Below are 15,005 nucleotides of genomic sequence, written 5' to 3' on the forward strand. Positions count from 1 at the left end.
GCTCTGGCAATGGCTGACAGGAGCCAAGTGTGGAGGCCACCACTGACCCACCCATGGCCCGGATGGACACACACAAATACACACAGGATAGCGGAGCTGTCACGACTTGGCTGGAGGATTCACGCTAAACAACAAAACTTCTCTTGTCCCCCTCATGCTGTTTGCTGCCATTTGCCGGCTTAAGCCTCTGCGTGTGTGTAGGTTTGCGTGTGTGTGTATTTTCTTGCGAGAGTCATTCGAGGGTCAGAAAGCTTCTTCGGGCTGTGAAGACTAAGCAGTAACGGCATCTCAGGTTCTCCCCAAATAGAAGCAAACAGAAACACACAGCACTGGCAAATACAAAGTGACGCCTCTGTCCAAAAAGGTTTCAACAACCCCTACTGCCTGTGTGCTTTCAGTCCCCAGAGAGGCAGAGAAAGAGGGAGGGGAGGGGAACAGGAAGACAGAAGGAGCACCAAAAAGCTACGCGAGGGGAAGCGAGAGCACAAAGAGGATGGGAGATGGAGAAAAAGAATAATGACAAAGCAGAGAGAACAAGTAATAGAGACATACATACAAAGACAGCAAAAGAGAGCAGAGGTCTCACTCCCAGCAGACCCAGCAGCCTTTGGAGTGTGCCTGTGAGATGTTGGCCTGTAGTTAACCCTGCGAAACACCAGGCTCTGCCCTCCATCACTTCTCTCCCTTTTCTTCTGCTTATTTATTTCTCTATCGACCGCTGCCTCTCTGTTGCCAGGGTGACCTTTGCACATTGGTATTGACATGGTTTGGAAAAAAGGATGGAGGGAGAGGAGAGGCAGGTGAAAGGACGAAAGGGGGTTGGGATGATCCGATGGCTGCATTTCAACATGTAAATAATCAACAGCTAAGGCAGCAAAAAAGGACAGGCATACAGGCAGCTGCAGGATAAACAGAAACTCAGCCTTTTCAGAGTGTAAACTCAGTCACTAATGGCTTGTTGATACAGTCCACACCCGCCATGATTACCCAGTCACTGTGAGACAATAAACTCAGCAGGCCCAAGGCAGGGTGTGAAGTGAGGAGGGGAGCAGGGGCAGGGTGTTACGTGACACTGCGCTAGGAAACTCCACGTACAAAAGGTCACTTGATAGACAAGATGTGTGTTTGAGACCTCAGGGGAAGGGGGGGGGGGGGTCGTGCAGAATCCCAAAGTGGGTGGTGGGGGTAGAGAAAAGGAGGGGGAGGACACACTGACTGTGCCTGTGACTGACAGCTGTCAAGAGAATGAGACGACAGTTTGCCAACCCACACACAACACACACAAGCGCATACAATACTCAGAGGCCCTGAGGGACACCATCAATCCAGTGTTGAGTTAGAGGGAGGGAGGAAGATGGGGGAGGGAAGGGGCATCCCCAAGAAGTGAGTATCTGTTTGTCTAAGGTACAATTCAGACCTCCTATCCTGCATACAGACGCAGGCTGTGTCAACACGAAGCTGAGATGGGTTACATTTCACACCTGGTGTCAGAATCTGTCTCGAGTGACTGCTTGTGATCGGATTTAGCGTCCCTGCTCACATTTGATTTTATCTGCGAAGAAACTGCAACTGCTTCTAGGAAGAAAATGTGCTGAGCTAGGAGAGGACTACAGATGTTATTTGGTGCTTCTACACCTTGTTACAGTTGTTGGAGAAGAGCAACTACACTGTTAGTTATGCACACAGTCCCTAAAAGTGGTCAGCGACACATTTTTTTATTCATACTGTATTCTAAATATTGAATCCCCAAAGAGAGTACATTTTGAGAGCGGCGAAAGATCTGTTTATATTCCTTTCCTGTAAAGGAATCATCCAAGATGCCATTTAATGTCAAGTCTGAGCAGGGCCTTTTGCTTTAGCACTTTTTCTGTGTGTATGTGTGTGTGTGTGTGTGTGTGCAGGCAACACAAGAGAAAGTGAGAGAAAAGGGCCGACAGTGAGTGACAGCAGGAGAAACAGAGAGGAGGCTTGATTACCCTTATAATGACTAGTGTGGATTATTCAAAACCACCAAGATGAAATTCATGTACTCCTACTGAGCTTCCAACACCAAATGGCAGGCTTCAAATTAGCCTGCACGAGAGGCAGGCTTTCTCCCTCACACTTTTTTTTTTCCCTTTTCCCTCCTCCAGTCGATTTTTGTCACTCCTGGTCTCGAAGTCCCAGTCGTTGACTCATAAAGTCAATTTAGAGGTTGCTCACACAGGCCACGCTTAGTCTCACATACATGAGAGCTAAAAATGTGTGGAGATCTCCTCCTCTGTAACCATGCATGTGACTCATATGGGGTCTCCGTACATACACACACCACCCACCACAACTTCATCTTTAGGCAAGAAATTAAAAGGCCGCAAACCCACATAAACACAGACATCTAATTTGCAAGGAAAATGACAGGGGACATCTCAACTACTATAATCTGATTGGTCACTTTCTTTCCCCGCAGAAGATAAACACAAGGAGCTGAAGTAAACCTTCAGGTGTGGAATTCCACTCCTCCAAATGAAGAACTGCATCATTTTAGGCTGACATGCTATTTCTCAGATACTCCTGAACGCCCAGAAAAGGAGAGTGAACAGCTTGTGTAGCTGGGAGCCGGGAGCTGTGGAGTGGAACACCTGAAATAGGGCCCGTTTCCTGAGGGAAGGGAGGAGGCGGAGGGTGATACAGCACGGCCTGCCTGCCTGCCTGCCTGCCTGCCTGCCAGAGGCTAGATTGGCGAGAGTGATCGTGTAACAACAAGCCTCTTCCAGACGGACAGAGACTGTGAGAGAAACAAGGGGAGGGAGTGTGTTAGAGAGAGTGTGTGTGTGTGTGTGTGTGTGTGGGGGGGGGGGGGGGGTTCTCTAGTGCTGGAGAGCTGGCTAGCGAACGATTCCCAGAGGTCTCGGCTAGCAGCTCAGCTCCAGTCCAAACATGCCTGTCTGCTCTCAGGAGCACAGCCAAGACAGCCAATGTGGCTGGCTACCACTGACGTCAGGACAAACACCAGATAGAGCTTTCTGGAACATCACAGGCAAACAAAAGAGAGCTTCTAGGCTTGTCTTTAAGTCTACAATCCTCCTCCTCTTCCTCCAGTTTTTCCGCCTTGCTCCGCGCAGCGCACTCGACAAATTCCAATCCTTTACAAAAGCAACTTATGGCGGTCTGTAGTGGTTTGTTATGAGAGAGGCAGGACAAGGAGAGTGGAGGGCCCCACTTCTGTTGTGTTAAGGCAGACAGAGAGAAACTAGCCCTTCATTGTTCTCTTTCTGATGCAGCAGCAGTGGTATGCAAAAAGGAGAGGAGCTCATGCCTAAAGAACAAGGTGTGTGTTTGCTGAAAACAACATACATGGGTGATTACGCTCAACAGAAACAGCAGGGGCATTATGTCACAACAAAGTATATTCGGGGACACACAGGTGTTGATAAAGAGCTCTTGCGCTTAGTTACATTCGCCACTCCTCTTTAACAACTGACCCCCACAGCCAGCGCTATCAACCATTTTGTTCTAGTTGTCGGGGTCCAGGAGGTGGTATTTTGTTTAGCAGGAGGCTTTGGTTGCTATGCAGTGATGGGGGAGAATATGATAAGGGGCAGCCGGGGGAGGAGGGGTTGGAGAGAAGATGGAGGAAAAGGGGGGGAGGATGGCATGAGAGAGGGAGGGAGCAAGGATGGTGAGGGGGGATGGGGGATGCGGGCGATGGGGGTAGGGTGTCAGAGTGGTGGTGGTGGTGGGTGATGAAATATTCAGTGAGAGTGTGCCTCTGGCTCCTTCCTTCTTTTTTTTTTTTCTTTCGACATCTCTGGCTGACAGTTTTATTTATTGGGGTCCCTGTGGTTCAAGGAACTCATTTGCAGTCGTTCTTCCTTTGCACACTAAGCGAACTAAGGGAGGGAGATAAGGAGTGAGGGAGGAAGAGAGAGGCTGAGAGACCGAGGGAGGGTGAGAGAGTCAGGAAGGGAAAGATAGAGCGCGCTGGCAGCACTGAGCTGACATTCATGAACAACTGAGCAGCTTTGTGCTGGAGAAAAGAGGATAGAGGATTGGAGGGCGGGACAGGAGGGCGGAGAGAGGGAAGCCGTGAGAGGAGGAAGCCATCTCCTCCAGCCATACTCCGGCTCCAGTGCTGCTCACCTGTCGAACCGCTAGGTGAAAGGTACGGTTCAAAAAGCTGCTTATTAACCGCCTATCGACCTAGATGTTTTGATCGCACCAGGACGCTATTGATAGTCTCTGTGCAGACACACACCAGCTAAAGATGCAATAACAGGCTCTCAAAAGAGAAGGAGAAAAATCAATGACTTGCATCATGCCCCAAATCCTAAAAGCAGCCAGGGGGCTCTTCAAAGGCCCCATTAGAAAGATAGGCGTCTCTAATACTGCCTGATAAGAAACAGAGGGGGCTGAAAGGAGGAAGAGAGGACCAGCTGGCCATCACTGAATTTGATCGGCTGAGTGAAAAGAGAGATCAGAATGGCAAAGTTCAGGATGATCAGATTCCAGCTAAAGCCACTCCTCACACTCCAACTGTGCCAACAACTGGTCAGCTACGTTGAGCCGATTCACATGCACACACGAGCCTCTCAACCCCCAGCCCTAATGCGTTAGATCTAATTTAAGGCGAGCAACAGCAAAGAAATCCTCACTCTTAACTCCTCTGCCTGCTGCTTACACTCCTCTCACTCCACTGAATGCCTTTTATACCTGCTGATTAATACTATTTAATCAGGATTCTGTGTTGGTGGAGAAGAGCATCACTTAACGGATGAGCAGTTTCTGTACCCGGCAATTCAAATTTGTGGATGCTTGTATAAACATCATCTGCAGCAACAAAAGAAGGCTGAGGAAATAGCATCTCATCTGTTTGCTTTCAGACAAAGTAAGTAAGTGCAGGTAAATGGAGAGAAGGGGAGAGAGAGGAGTGGAACTTGTGCGACTAATGCAGGAAAGACGCCGAGGATGGCTGGCAGTAAGAAATGGCTGTTGTGAAGGTGCGAAGAACGCTGTCCTAGAAAATTTTCCTCTGCCTTCGGTATGTTTTTGTATGACTTAATGGATCGACCTGGGTCTTTTGACCTTGTCTCTGTTTTTCAATGGCAGCATGCGCCTAATTGACTTCATTAGACTTGGTGGTGGCTATCAGATGTGATATTCCTGGCCTCCATCCTCCCACACAGTAGCCCCACTAGTCACGATGCCTGCTACTTGAATCACAAAAGCTCAGTGTCGCCAGGGAATGGCAAACAATGACGGTCACGACTCAGATATGGAGAAATAAGGCTCCCCTGGCCGCCGAACGAGGTAACACACAAAGACACAGACATTAGAAATGGTTGTTGGCACACGCGCGCGCACACACGTGCACGCGAGCAGATGCATATACACAATAGGACAATGAAATCCCCTGCAAAATCCATCTCTCTCTTGATTGCCCCACGACACACCTTGATTCCCTCCACTTTTCCCAGCATCCCCATCCTACTGTGCGTTTAAGCATCACAAAGGGGATTACACAGGTGCAAAAATACTGCGTGATCAGCTTATTAATGCAATTTTCAAGGCCAGGATTTACATGAGCAGGGACTGAATAGGCCTTTAGATCAGCATTGTCTTTTATTCCATACACAATTTGATTTACACATTCAGCAACAAATTAATTTCTGTAGCTTTCATTTAAGTAACAAAAAAAGCAAATTACCATTCTAAAGAGCAAGGGCTGCCTCTCTTAAGCTGCATGCATATAAAAAGCCTTCATTTCAATGGCAGTGGGAAGGACAGAGGAGAGCTGCATGCTATAAAAAGGGGAGGATCCTCTCTTATTGACCAACAGACTGACTCGGCCATTTTTCAATTCCTTGCACTCCCAAATCCTCAATACGATTACTCTCCAATGATTTCCAGTAATGTCAATTCTGCTGATTAACTAGCATCTAGACAAGGTGGTGAAGAGTGTGCATGACTGGAAAAAGAAAAATATTGACCATCCACATCGAGCTGTTTTACACATAGTCATGTACAGGCACACAGATGTGCACATGTAAACAGCTGATTGTCCATATGAGCACACTATTCAAAATCTGCATTTTGAAGTGGTGAGCCAAAGCGTTCATCGTCTTTTCTCTCCCGTTCCTCTCTTCCATTTCCCCCCCGTCATATTTCAGCATCTGTGAGTTACCCTAGCATGTGTACTCATCCTCCCCATTACCTTTAGCCTACAAAAATTGCACGCACACATTGACTTGACATGTTACGGAATGACTTGCACAAAGCTCTCCCTTTCTTTTCTCCTCCACCTGTCTGGCCCACTGTGGCACCCCCCACCCACCCCGAGGGAGGCAGAGCAGAGGAAATGAGGTGAGGCTGACCCAGGGGTGACTCCCCACAGATTTTTAGATCCTACTAGTTTGCATCTGTCTGCTTCCAGACACAATGACAAAACTGTGTCATATGCGAGCCTGTCGTTGCAAGAGGAAGATGAGGAGGAGGAGGAAAGGGGGAGTGGATGAGGACAGGAGGTGCTTGTCGGCAGGAGCGAGAAAAGTAGAGCAGATATGTAACAGCGTATTCTGTGGGGACATATGGAATGGCAACACACATCCTCCTCCAAAAGCAATCTGTGTTAGTGTTCAAGGCAAAATTTGTCAATCTGCAGCCCACTGAGCCTCGCTCCAGCTGGGCCACACATTGATTTTGAAACCAGTATGTACCGCTGTAGCTGCACTCAATTGGTTATAGCTGGCCCCTATGGATATATGGTGAAAGAAAGGGGATCGTGGGGGAGAGCCAAACTTAAAGAGTGACCCTCAATCATTGTTGTGTATTTGAGGGCTTGTCAGCTGGGCAGGTTTGGTGCTCATGCTTTAAGACAGGAACAAAGAGGTGACTGCATGGGGGAAGGGCAATGGGGGGATGGTAAGGGTGATGCCTGCCTGCCTGGTTGGCTTTTATTCTAACATCAATGTGCATCAATGAGCAAATAGTCCCTGTGTGCTGAGAAGGACATATAATCCTTCTCTTTCTGTCAAATACCAAGATCAATATACGAAGGGCTGATGTCACTGACTACATATGCCCAGAAATACTTGAGATTGCTTTCATTTTCCTTTCACTGCTGGTCTTGTAAGTATACATTCATTTTACTACTAGGATCAGACATTTTCTCATTCTCTGAGCAGGATCAGAAATCCTCTTAAATATATCCTTTCAATTCTGGTGTGTGTGCATGTGCCCGTGCATGACTGCATAAGTAAGCTGTACACACAACCTCTATTTAGCAGACAGAATGAGAAGAGAGTGGCACAGGCAACTGTATTTTGATGGGCTGTCAGGAGGCAGTGGCTTAATACAGCTTAGATGTCATGCAAAAAAGTCTAGCGAGATGCCAGAGGAAGAATTAAGGCAGCCAGGATTGTCCTTGCTAAAGAAGCCAGCCATCACGGTCAAACTGAGGCAGCTAGCTGGACTTGCAAACCACAGCACATTTAAATTATAGGGCCCTGGGAGAGCTGTTAAGCAGAAACAAGAGAGGGAGAAGGAGGGAAAGGGGGAGACGGCGCAAAGGAAAAAAAAAATCCCATTTCGATAATTGCCAGGGCTCAATTTCCATAAAACATTTTCTATCTAACTTGCTCCACAAAAGTCTGAAACAGCCCTGGAAGCTGTCATGTTCTGCCTGGCTGGTTGGCTAGCTAGCTGCTAGCTGCAGACTCCTTCAGAATTCTGATAACGGAGAGGACATGAGGTGATCCTCTCAGCCCAGTCTTCCATGAATACACGCTTCCAGGGAAAACACCTGATCTGGAGATCAGACCTCACATGGCCAAAATATATGGAGGGGTGAGGAGTTATTAAAGTTCCAGGTGTTCACACCCACTTCTTCTAAGTCTCCCAGAACTAACAACCACCCCACATCTCCCCCAGGCTATTTTTGGGTGTATGGGCATATCAGTTATCATGTCAGACACTTTTAAGAGCTAAGTGCATTGATTGATTTTTGATAGCCCCAGAGTTAGGAGGGAGAGAGGAAATGAGGGAAAGCTTTTGTGTTCCTATTTTCTAATCTTACTCAGATCCGTAATCTCTCCACAATCTATATCATTCCCTTCCGCTTCATGAATTATAAAGAGGAATCAATTTGTCTGGATAAAAACACATTAAAGCAGCTTTATGCCTTTATTTTAACCTTTTAACCTGATATCATTCTTGCTGTGCCCTTTACTCTTCCTATCCCTACTGAAGGATTACGATTAACTTCAAAATAAATATGCATTCAACAGTAAAGTATGGTGAGTAATTCTTGAGAAAAACGCAAGCATATGACTCATAGCGTACCTAAGAGTTAGAGGGTTATGTGGACAGAGAGAGACACAGGAAGGCAGAGTGAGAAATCTGCTCTTCTGGGTCGGCGGTTGAATTATCGTCTGCCTCTGGTGAAAATGACAGTCACTCATGGCTGCCCAGCAAAGGCGTACCACATGATGGGCAAGGCTTCCTTCCAGTCCACTACCACTCACGCACACATCCAGTAACAGACACGCGCACATCCACTTACACACACCTACACACGCAGTCATCTGCTGTCAGCGCTAGAAGATGCATGCTGAGTTCACACACACAACAAGGCCAGGATTTCCACCATAAAATTATCAGCAGGGAATGAAGCCATACCAAAACCACACTCTGCTATCTCTGAACAGCCTACATCCTCTGATAAAAAAAAAAAAAAATACTTCTCTAAATGTAGAGTATTGCCCATTGGACAAATTCATCTGGACGTAACCGCTGCATCACTGACACACTTAACTCCTTACATCAGCATCCAATTTCACCATCTTGTACTGTTTTGACATCAGTCAGCAGCGCATCACTGATGCAGTTACGTACATCACAGCGTTACCGAACACTACAAAAGGAAGTTGGTCTGAGTCAGTCAGTCAGCTGCAGAGTGTTTCATACGTCACATACTGTTGTCTGTGTGCATTCAGCCTTATCGCCTCTCTTCTCGCTCTCTCTGCGGCCAGCGCGGAGAACTATTTGCCTTTTTTTTATGCTTTACTCTCACTATTGATCATTTTGGTGAGTCATGCCACAGTGACTCAAATGCATTCTGTATTTCAGTAGGTCTACAGAGCTGTTTCACTGTAAGTCAGAGTGTAGGCCCAATCAGACTATGCATGCTAGGCTTCCAGGAACCCTATGCTAATACTAAGTGAGAAGGCTGTCATCTGATGATCCAGCACTCTGTTTATGACTTAGTGAGACTACACTCAATCTCCATACAGCCACAGCACACTTCCTGGAAACTTGCCTGTGCATGTGTGTGTGAACGTGTGTGTGTGTGTGTTGGAGCATGAAATACAGAAGGAGTGGGGAGAGATTATAGATAAAGGTATAAACAGAAAGGTGGAAGTGAGTGCTATGTGCTCGTCCTCTCAGCATCTCACAAATAAGCCTTTCTTGTGTGGTACTCGCCCTGACTTCCTGCAGTGGCGTGCGTGCACATACACACACACACTATCACAGATGTTACTAGGATACAGGAGGGTGTTGCTGCTTATTATATCCTAACAGCTCACACTGGATGTCTAGCTTGGCTTGGCTTGTTTAAGAGGCTGAGATTAGACAAGCAAAGAAGCTTGTGCTTGTGCAGCCTGCTCATCTCATCTCATCTCATCTCATCTCTCTCTCTGTCATATCTGGGTGTTGCTCTGTACTTTTCTGAGGCTACAACCTCACATATCCCCCATGCAAACACACACACACACACAAGGTCCAAAGCTCAGTTTAGACTGCAGCCATGGTAGATACTAACTTTGCTTTGTCTCTTACCTGAGTTTCTGTTAAGCTCTCCAAGGCTTGCATTACTGACTGTTCTGGTCTTGATGCTTGAGACTGCACAGAAAGAAAAAACAGCATTAAATAATCTGTTTAAATGGACTTAAGGGAGCAGAAAGCAATTACGCAAAGTCATTTCGGTGAAAAAATATTTCTTAGAAATGCGAATGAAGAGTATTTATAATGAATATTTGGACTCCTAAAATAAAATAAGGTGATCCTTACCATTAATCCTGCTTCAACTGTGGGTACAAGTGTTAACTTGCTCCCATCAGAGATTCCTAGATCCTGGAGTTTGCCTGAACTTAGTCGCCTGCAGGGTTAGAGAGAACAAGATAATTAGACTGTGCTGACAATATCTTCTCTCTTCAGACACACAAACACCCTTCAGCCAGGGGGGGCAGACAGACTTCAAAACTAGTTTCAAAAAGAGCCGTGGGTGAAAAGCTCCATGAAAGAGAAGTATTGATTGGGCTGTCATATTTCAATTTCGAGTATAGTGGAGCTTGACAATTGCTCGCAGTGGATATTTGGCACCACTGCCACTTGCCTAAGTGGAGGTAAGTATTTTCTTTTGGCATTTGGAGTTGTAGGAACAGAAACTCAAAGCTGAAACCAAAACCACAGACGTTTTAATAATTATGAGAAAAGATAAACAGTACAGTCATGCGCCATTATTGACATTGCAAATCTATTGTTCTTAGTTGAAATGTAAACCACTGTGACAGCTGTTTCTGCAGTTCTAAGGAAAGTTTAGCCAAGTGATACATAATACATTTACAGGACTTTACTACTTAATGTTTGGTGCAGAATAGGAGGATAAGGAAGCGCTTTTATCTTCCAGGTCACGATTCACTAAAAACCACTCACATTCAGGTGTAGTGACTCTTTACTTCCTATAGTCTCATGGAGGCTGTTAAGGACAGCCTGCTGTACAAGCATGACCCAAATTTCACCCCATGCAGCTGAACAAAGGCCCTCAGCACCGACTTGCTCTACAGTTTGAGGAGCAGGAGGGGATTAAAAAGGGGGTTTCAGGTTTTAAAGGATGATGTGATTTATTGGGTGATTACAATGAGTGGTAGGGGATGAGGGCTGAAAAACAATGCTGACTGTTTGCATATACTAAAGCCCACCCCTCACTGTTTTGCATAACACCACCTGCACTATTGTTATCTCATTTAACCTGGGCCTGATTCATTTGGAAACCGCCTGATACTGTAGGTCTCTGTTCATTTTAAATAATTCCCTATCACCTCACCCATGCAGCTCTGTCCTAATGTGCTATTTTTTAATGTGCCCAAGAAAACTAGCCAGCCGATACCTCACACACAGAAATCCACAGTTATTCTGCTTCTAAGGATACCAGCTAGTACCACTTACCTCCCAGTCCAAGCACAGGATATACCTGCAGTAGCAATGTAAATAAATTACAGGCTACCAAGTCTGTGTGACTTTACTCATCAATGTTTAACGTGTATGATTCACATAGCATTAGAAATTCAGTCAGGTTTCGGCATTTATAATGAAGGAGGGATCAATGCAAGTCTACAGATCGCCTTGTCAATACTGTTCCAGTGACCGGTGCGTCCCCTATGCTTTTTTTTCCCAATACCGTGGGTCCTGATGGTCAGTAGTTTCCTTGAATGTATTGATGACCAAAGCAGCCAAGGTTGTGTCTGAGGCTCCAGGGAGCTCAAGCACGAACAAATACAAAGTAAAGATTAAAACATATTACTGCAGAACCGGGGGGTGTGAACGCACCTACACTCGGTTTATTCACATTTTGAACTGCGGAATAGCCCTGCACATTACGGCTTATGGTGTCAGTGTATAGTAGAGTCTCACAACACAGACTGGCCTTTTAAGACAAAAGCATAAATTGATGTTTCTGCGATTCTTTTCCGTGCACAGAAAGGCTACAGCACTTGCAGTGAACACATTTCAGTAATGCTCATATGAGGTTTACTCACGTTTCTTTGTGTAGCAGAGCGAGTCTCTCTTTTGGTACTTTGAGTCTTTGCGACAGCCTCCTCTTCAGTCCCTCCACGGTCTCCTCCAGGGGCAGGGAGAGCTCGAAGCGTGTGCCGGTGGTGGAGTGGATGTACAGATTCATTGAGGGCTCAGTCGGGACGGCCTCGCAGGACGAAGCCCCGCGACTGGTGCAGCTCCGGGCGCTGGGGTGCTGGTCCATCCGATAACCTGTGGTCAGAGAAGGGGGGAGACAAGACGAGCAGAGCCGGGGATGAAGAGAGGGTGAGGAGGATGGCGGAGCGGATCCGTCGCTTCGGCTACCGTCCCTTGTTCTGCTTGCAAATCAAAGGCAGCATTCAGAGAGCTTTCTCTCTCTCTCTTTCTCTCTCTAGCTCTTGGTGCCTCCTTTCTCTCGCTCTCCGAGAGTCAAAATAAAACAAAGTCCGTCTTCTCCTCGGTCGATATCATGAGAATATTCCCCCAGGAAAGTAAACTACATACGGCTCGATTTTCTCTTCGTTTGATCTTTCTCTTCGCTGCCCTTTCCAGTGTGCAAGCAAAAGTCTTCCTAAATGCTACATAGAGGTGCAAATACCAGGCAGAGACGCAAGTATGTTCTCAGCAAAAAATGCCACGGACGCTCATTTACGCAAGCGGTTACCTTTAAAACAAAAACCGCGAGGTCTAATTAAAAAAACAATATAAATTCCTCTTGGTGTTTTTTTTAAAAAGCTTTTTGCAAGCTTTGGAGGAGAGAACACACGGTCCGTAAGCTGCAAAGCCTCATACGGCTAGTAGTAAGAGGCTTTCCGCTGCGCACTCATACCCACAGCGGCAGCTCCGGTGAAATATCGACAATGAACATTGTCACAAAGTATCCCACTTCCACCATCGATAAAATACGCCCACAGCCCCGAGGCAGAGCGACCAATCACAGGACAGCTCGTTCAGGACGCTGCTGCTCTAAGCCAATAGGAAAACGAGATCAACACCCACGTGGAGGGCAGGCGAGTTTAGGCCATTCATAATAAATTACAGCATAGAACAAAATATGTGTCCTTACCACAGTAGCCTACAGCCGCGGTTCCTATAAATGAGGTCGCCTTAGAGCTCTCTGGATAGTTTGAGGAGGATCCAATTAAAATTATGAGTTGTTTACTGTTTACTTTCACTAACTTACTCATCATTAATTACTTATTTTTTTACTGAGAAGGTCGATAAGGAAAACTAACTGTTCAGGTAGCCTGTTTCTTTCATTGTAGCCAAGGCTGGTATCTCTTCACTCACAGAGACAGTTGTAATATGTGCCAGGTTACATCTCTAAAATATTCTGTGTATTTGAGGGTCATGTTTTTGGGAACTGTGCAACAGGCTCAAAATAGAATTGATCGTTTAAAAAAACAACTACACAACTACAAAAGAATGTCTCCTCTGAGGAAATATACAGTGAGCTTAAATAAGTGATTCAAAGAAAGGCTGCAACGAATAATCGTTTTGATCTGACTTGTGTGTTACTGACAGTAAACATTAAACCATATCAAAGAGAGCGTCAGTGTTTTGATCGGGTTTCACTGTCTCTTCTGTTACAGCTGGCTATGAGTCAGAAACACTAGTGTGGACGCAGCTATTTTAGCGACTTAGCATGAAGGGCAGTGGCTGCAGTCTTCACTGGTAAATCTAAGTTATCAGATGGACTTTAATGGCATTAATAGTGCTGACGCCATCCTCGTTCCCCTGACCTCAGCAACATGCAGCAACCATTAAAGTGAATAGTATGCAAATGACGGCCTGGAAGGGGGTATCCTCTTCAGGAAGAGATATAAGGATAACTCACATTAGTGCATACGTGTGACAGTAAAAGACAGAGAATGCGGTATGTGAAGATAAATGTCAAATATGACTTGATATTTTCCTACATGCAAGAATGTGCAGCTGTGACCGGTGCTGCACAAATTTTCCGGTTTGGGGTGACGGATGAATGTTATGATCCCAGATCCCAAACAGAACTGACCAGAGAAACTTACATGAAAAACAGGGGCAGGCTGCGAATATACAGATACCTATAGCCAGCACAGGATTCACCTCTACAAGTTCTTGCAACACAAGTAGGGGATTGAACACTAAAAAGAAGATACTCGGTCGCCACCCAGTGGCCAAGAAGGAAACTTTCACAATTAAAACTTAGCAAGTGATACAAGTTTACTTGTGTCTAACAATGGAAGGTAATTCAGTTCGGACTTTTTAACAAGCATTTGTCTGTAAAGAACATATATTTATTCGCTTGTTTATGCTTTGGGGTCAATCATAAAATTAGATTATTATACTCTTAGCATGACTGTCACTACTCCAGCAGCATTTAATAAGGTTGTTATTGTGTTTCTAAACAGGCAATATCAGCAACGACTTACTGTCAGCTACTAATTATAATTTACAGGACATTCTCCTGTCGTCAATACCGGCCTTATTAAGTTAATCATGCCCACAGAATTCACATGGAAGGGGGCTCATCCAATCACATGACAACATGCTTTTATCGATCCGTGATTGACTACTTGTCTCCAATCAATTTCTTACCCACCAACACAATATGGCCTATGTCAAACTTTTGTAAGAGCACTTAGCATCTCAGTTAACATGCTAAAAAAATAGTCACAACCTAGACGTGATATTAAAGTGTACTTACCAATTATTGTGGCGAAAACTCTGAAGCTTCGCGCAAAAGTCTGTTGTGTTCCAGTCTGTTCCCCCAGGTTTGGCATGTAACGTAAACACAGACAGTGATAAAACTCTTAATTAAATCCAAACACTTGAATATCCACTGGGTAAATTCTCTGACAGGACGGTGCGTGTCCAACGCGCGACGTTGCGCACCAGACCCCAGGACAGCTGGCCAATAAGGAGCTGCAGTTATGTCCGAAGATGCCTCTCGCGTGCTGTTGACACACCGGTATACTTCTTGGTTCTAAGCGCGTAGTCGAGAAGGTGAGACACCTCTTAACAGACTCTTCTCGGATATGGGTGGAGAGTAGTGTTCTTGTTATGTCAGCATGTGATTTAAGGTGGCCTTGATTCGCTGTGACCGTCTCTGTTCAACGCGTTCTCATTGCTGGGAAAGAATGTGCCTACGCAAAGCGGCAACAGATAAAGATATCCAACTGTGTCAATACCGTGGCTCCCTGAGCGACAGAAAATGGCTTTTAATGGAAGTAGTT

General features: G+C 45.8%; 1 protein-coding gene across 1 annotated transcript in view; it reads right to left on the minus strand.

Annotated features, from left to right (window-relative positions):
• Nucleotides 1–14,764, minus strand: part of midn (midnolin) — a 28,872-nt gene extending 14,108 nt beyond the window's left edge. The window contains 4 exon segments of the mRNA XM_018667282.2: nt 9,814–9,876; nt 10,045–10,132; nt 11,793–12,021; nt 14,477–14,764. Of these exon segments, the coding sequence (XP_018522798.1) occupies nt 9,814–9,876; nt 10,045–10,132; nt 11,793–12,021; nt 14,477–14,552 (456 nt within the window). The 5' untranslated portion in view covers nt 14,553–14,764.
• Between the last annotated feature and the right edge of the window lie 241 nt (nt 14,765–15,005).

The sequence above is a fragment of the Lates calcarifer genome, linkage group LG17 (genome assembly GCF_001640805.2).
Source record: "Lates calcarifer isolate ASB-BC8 linkage group LG17, TLL_Latcal_v3, whole genome shotgun sequence".
Taxonomy (NCBI): Eukaryota; Metazoa; Chordata; class Actinopteri; family Centropomidae; genus Lates; species Lates calcarifer.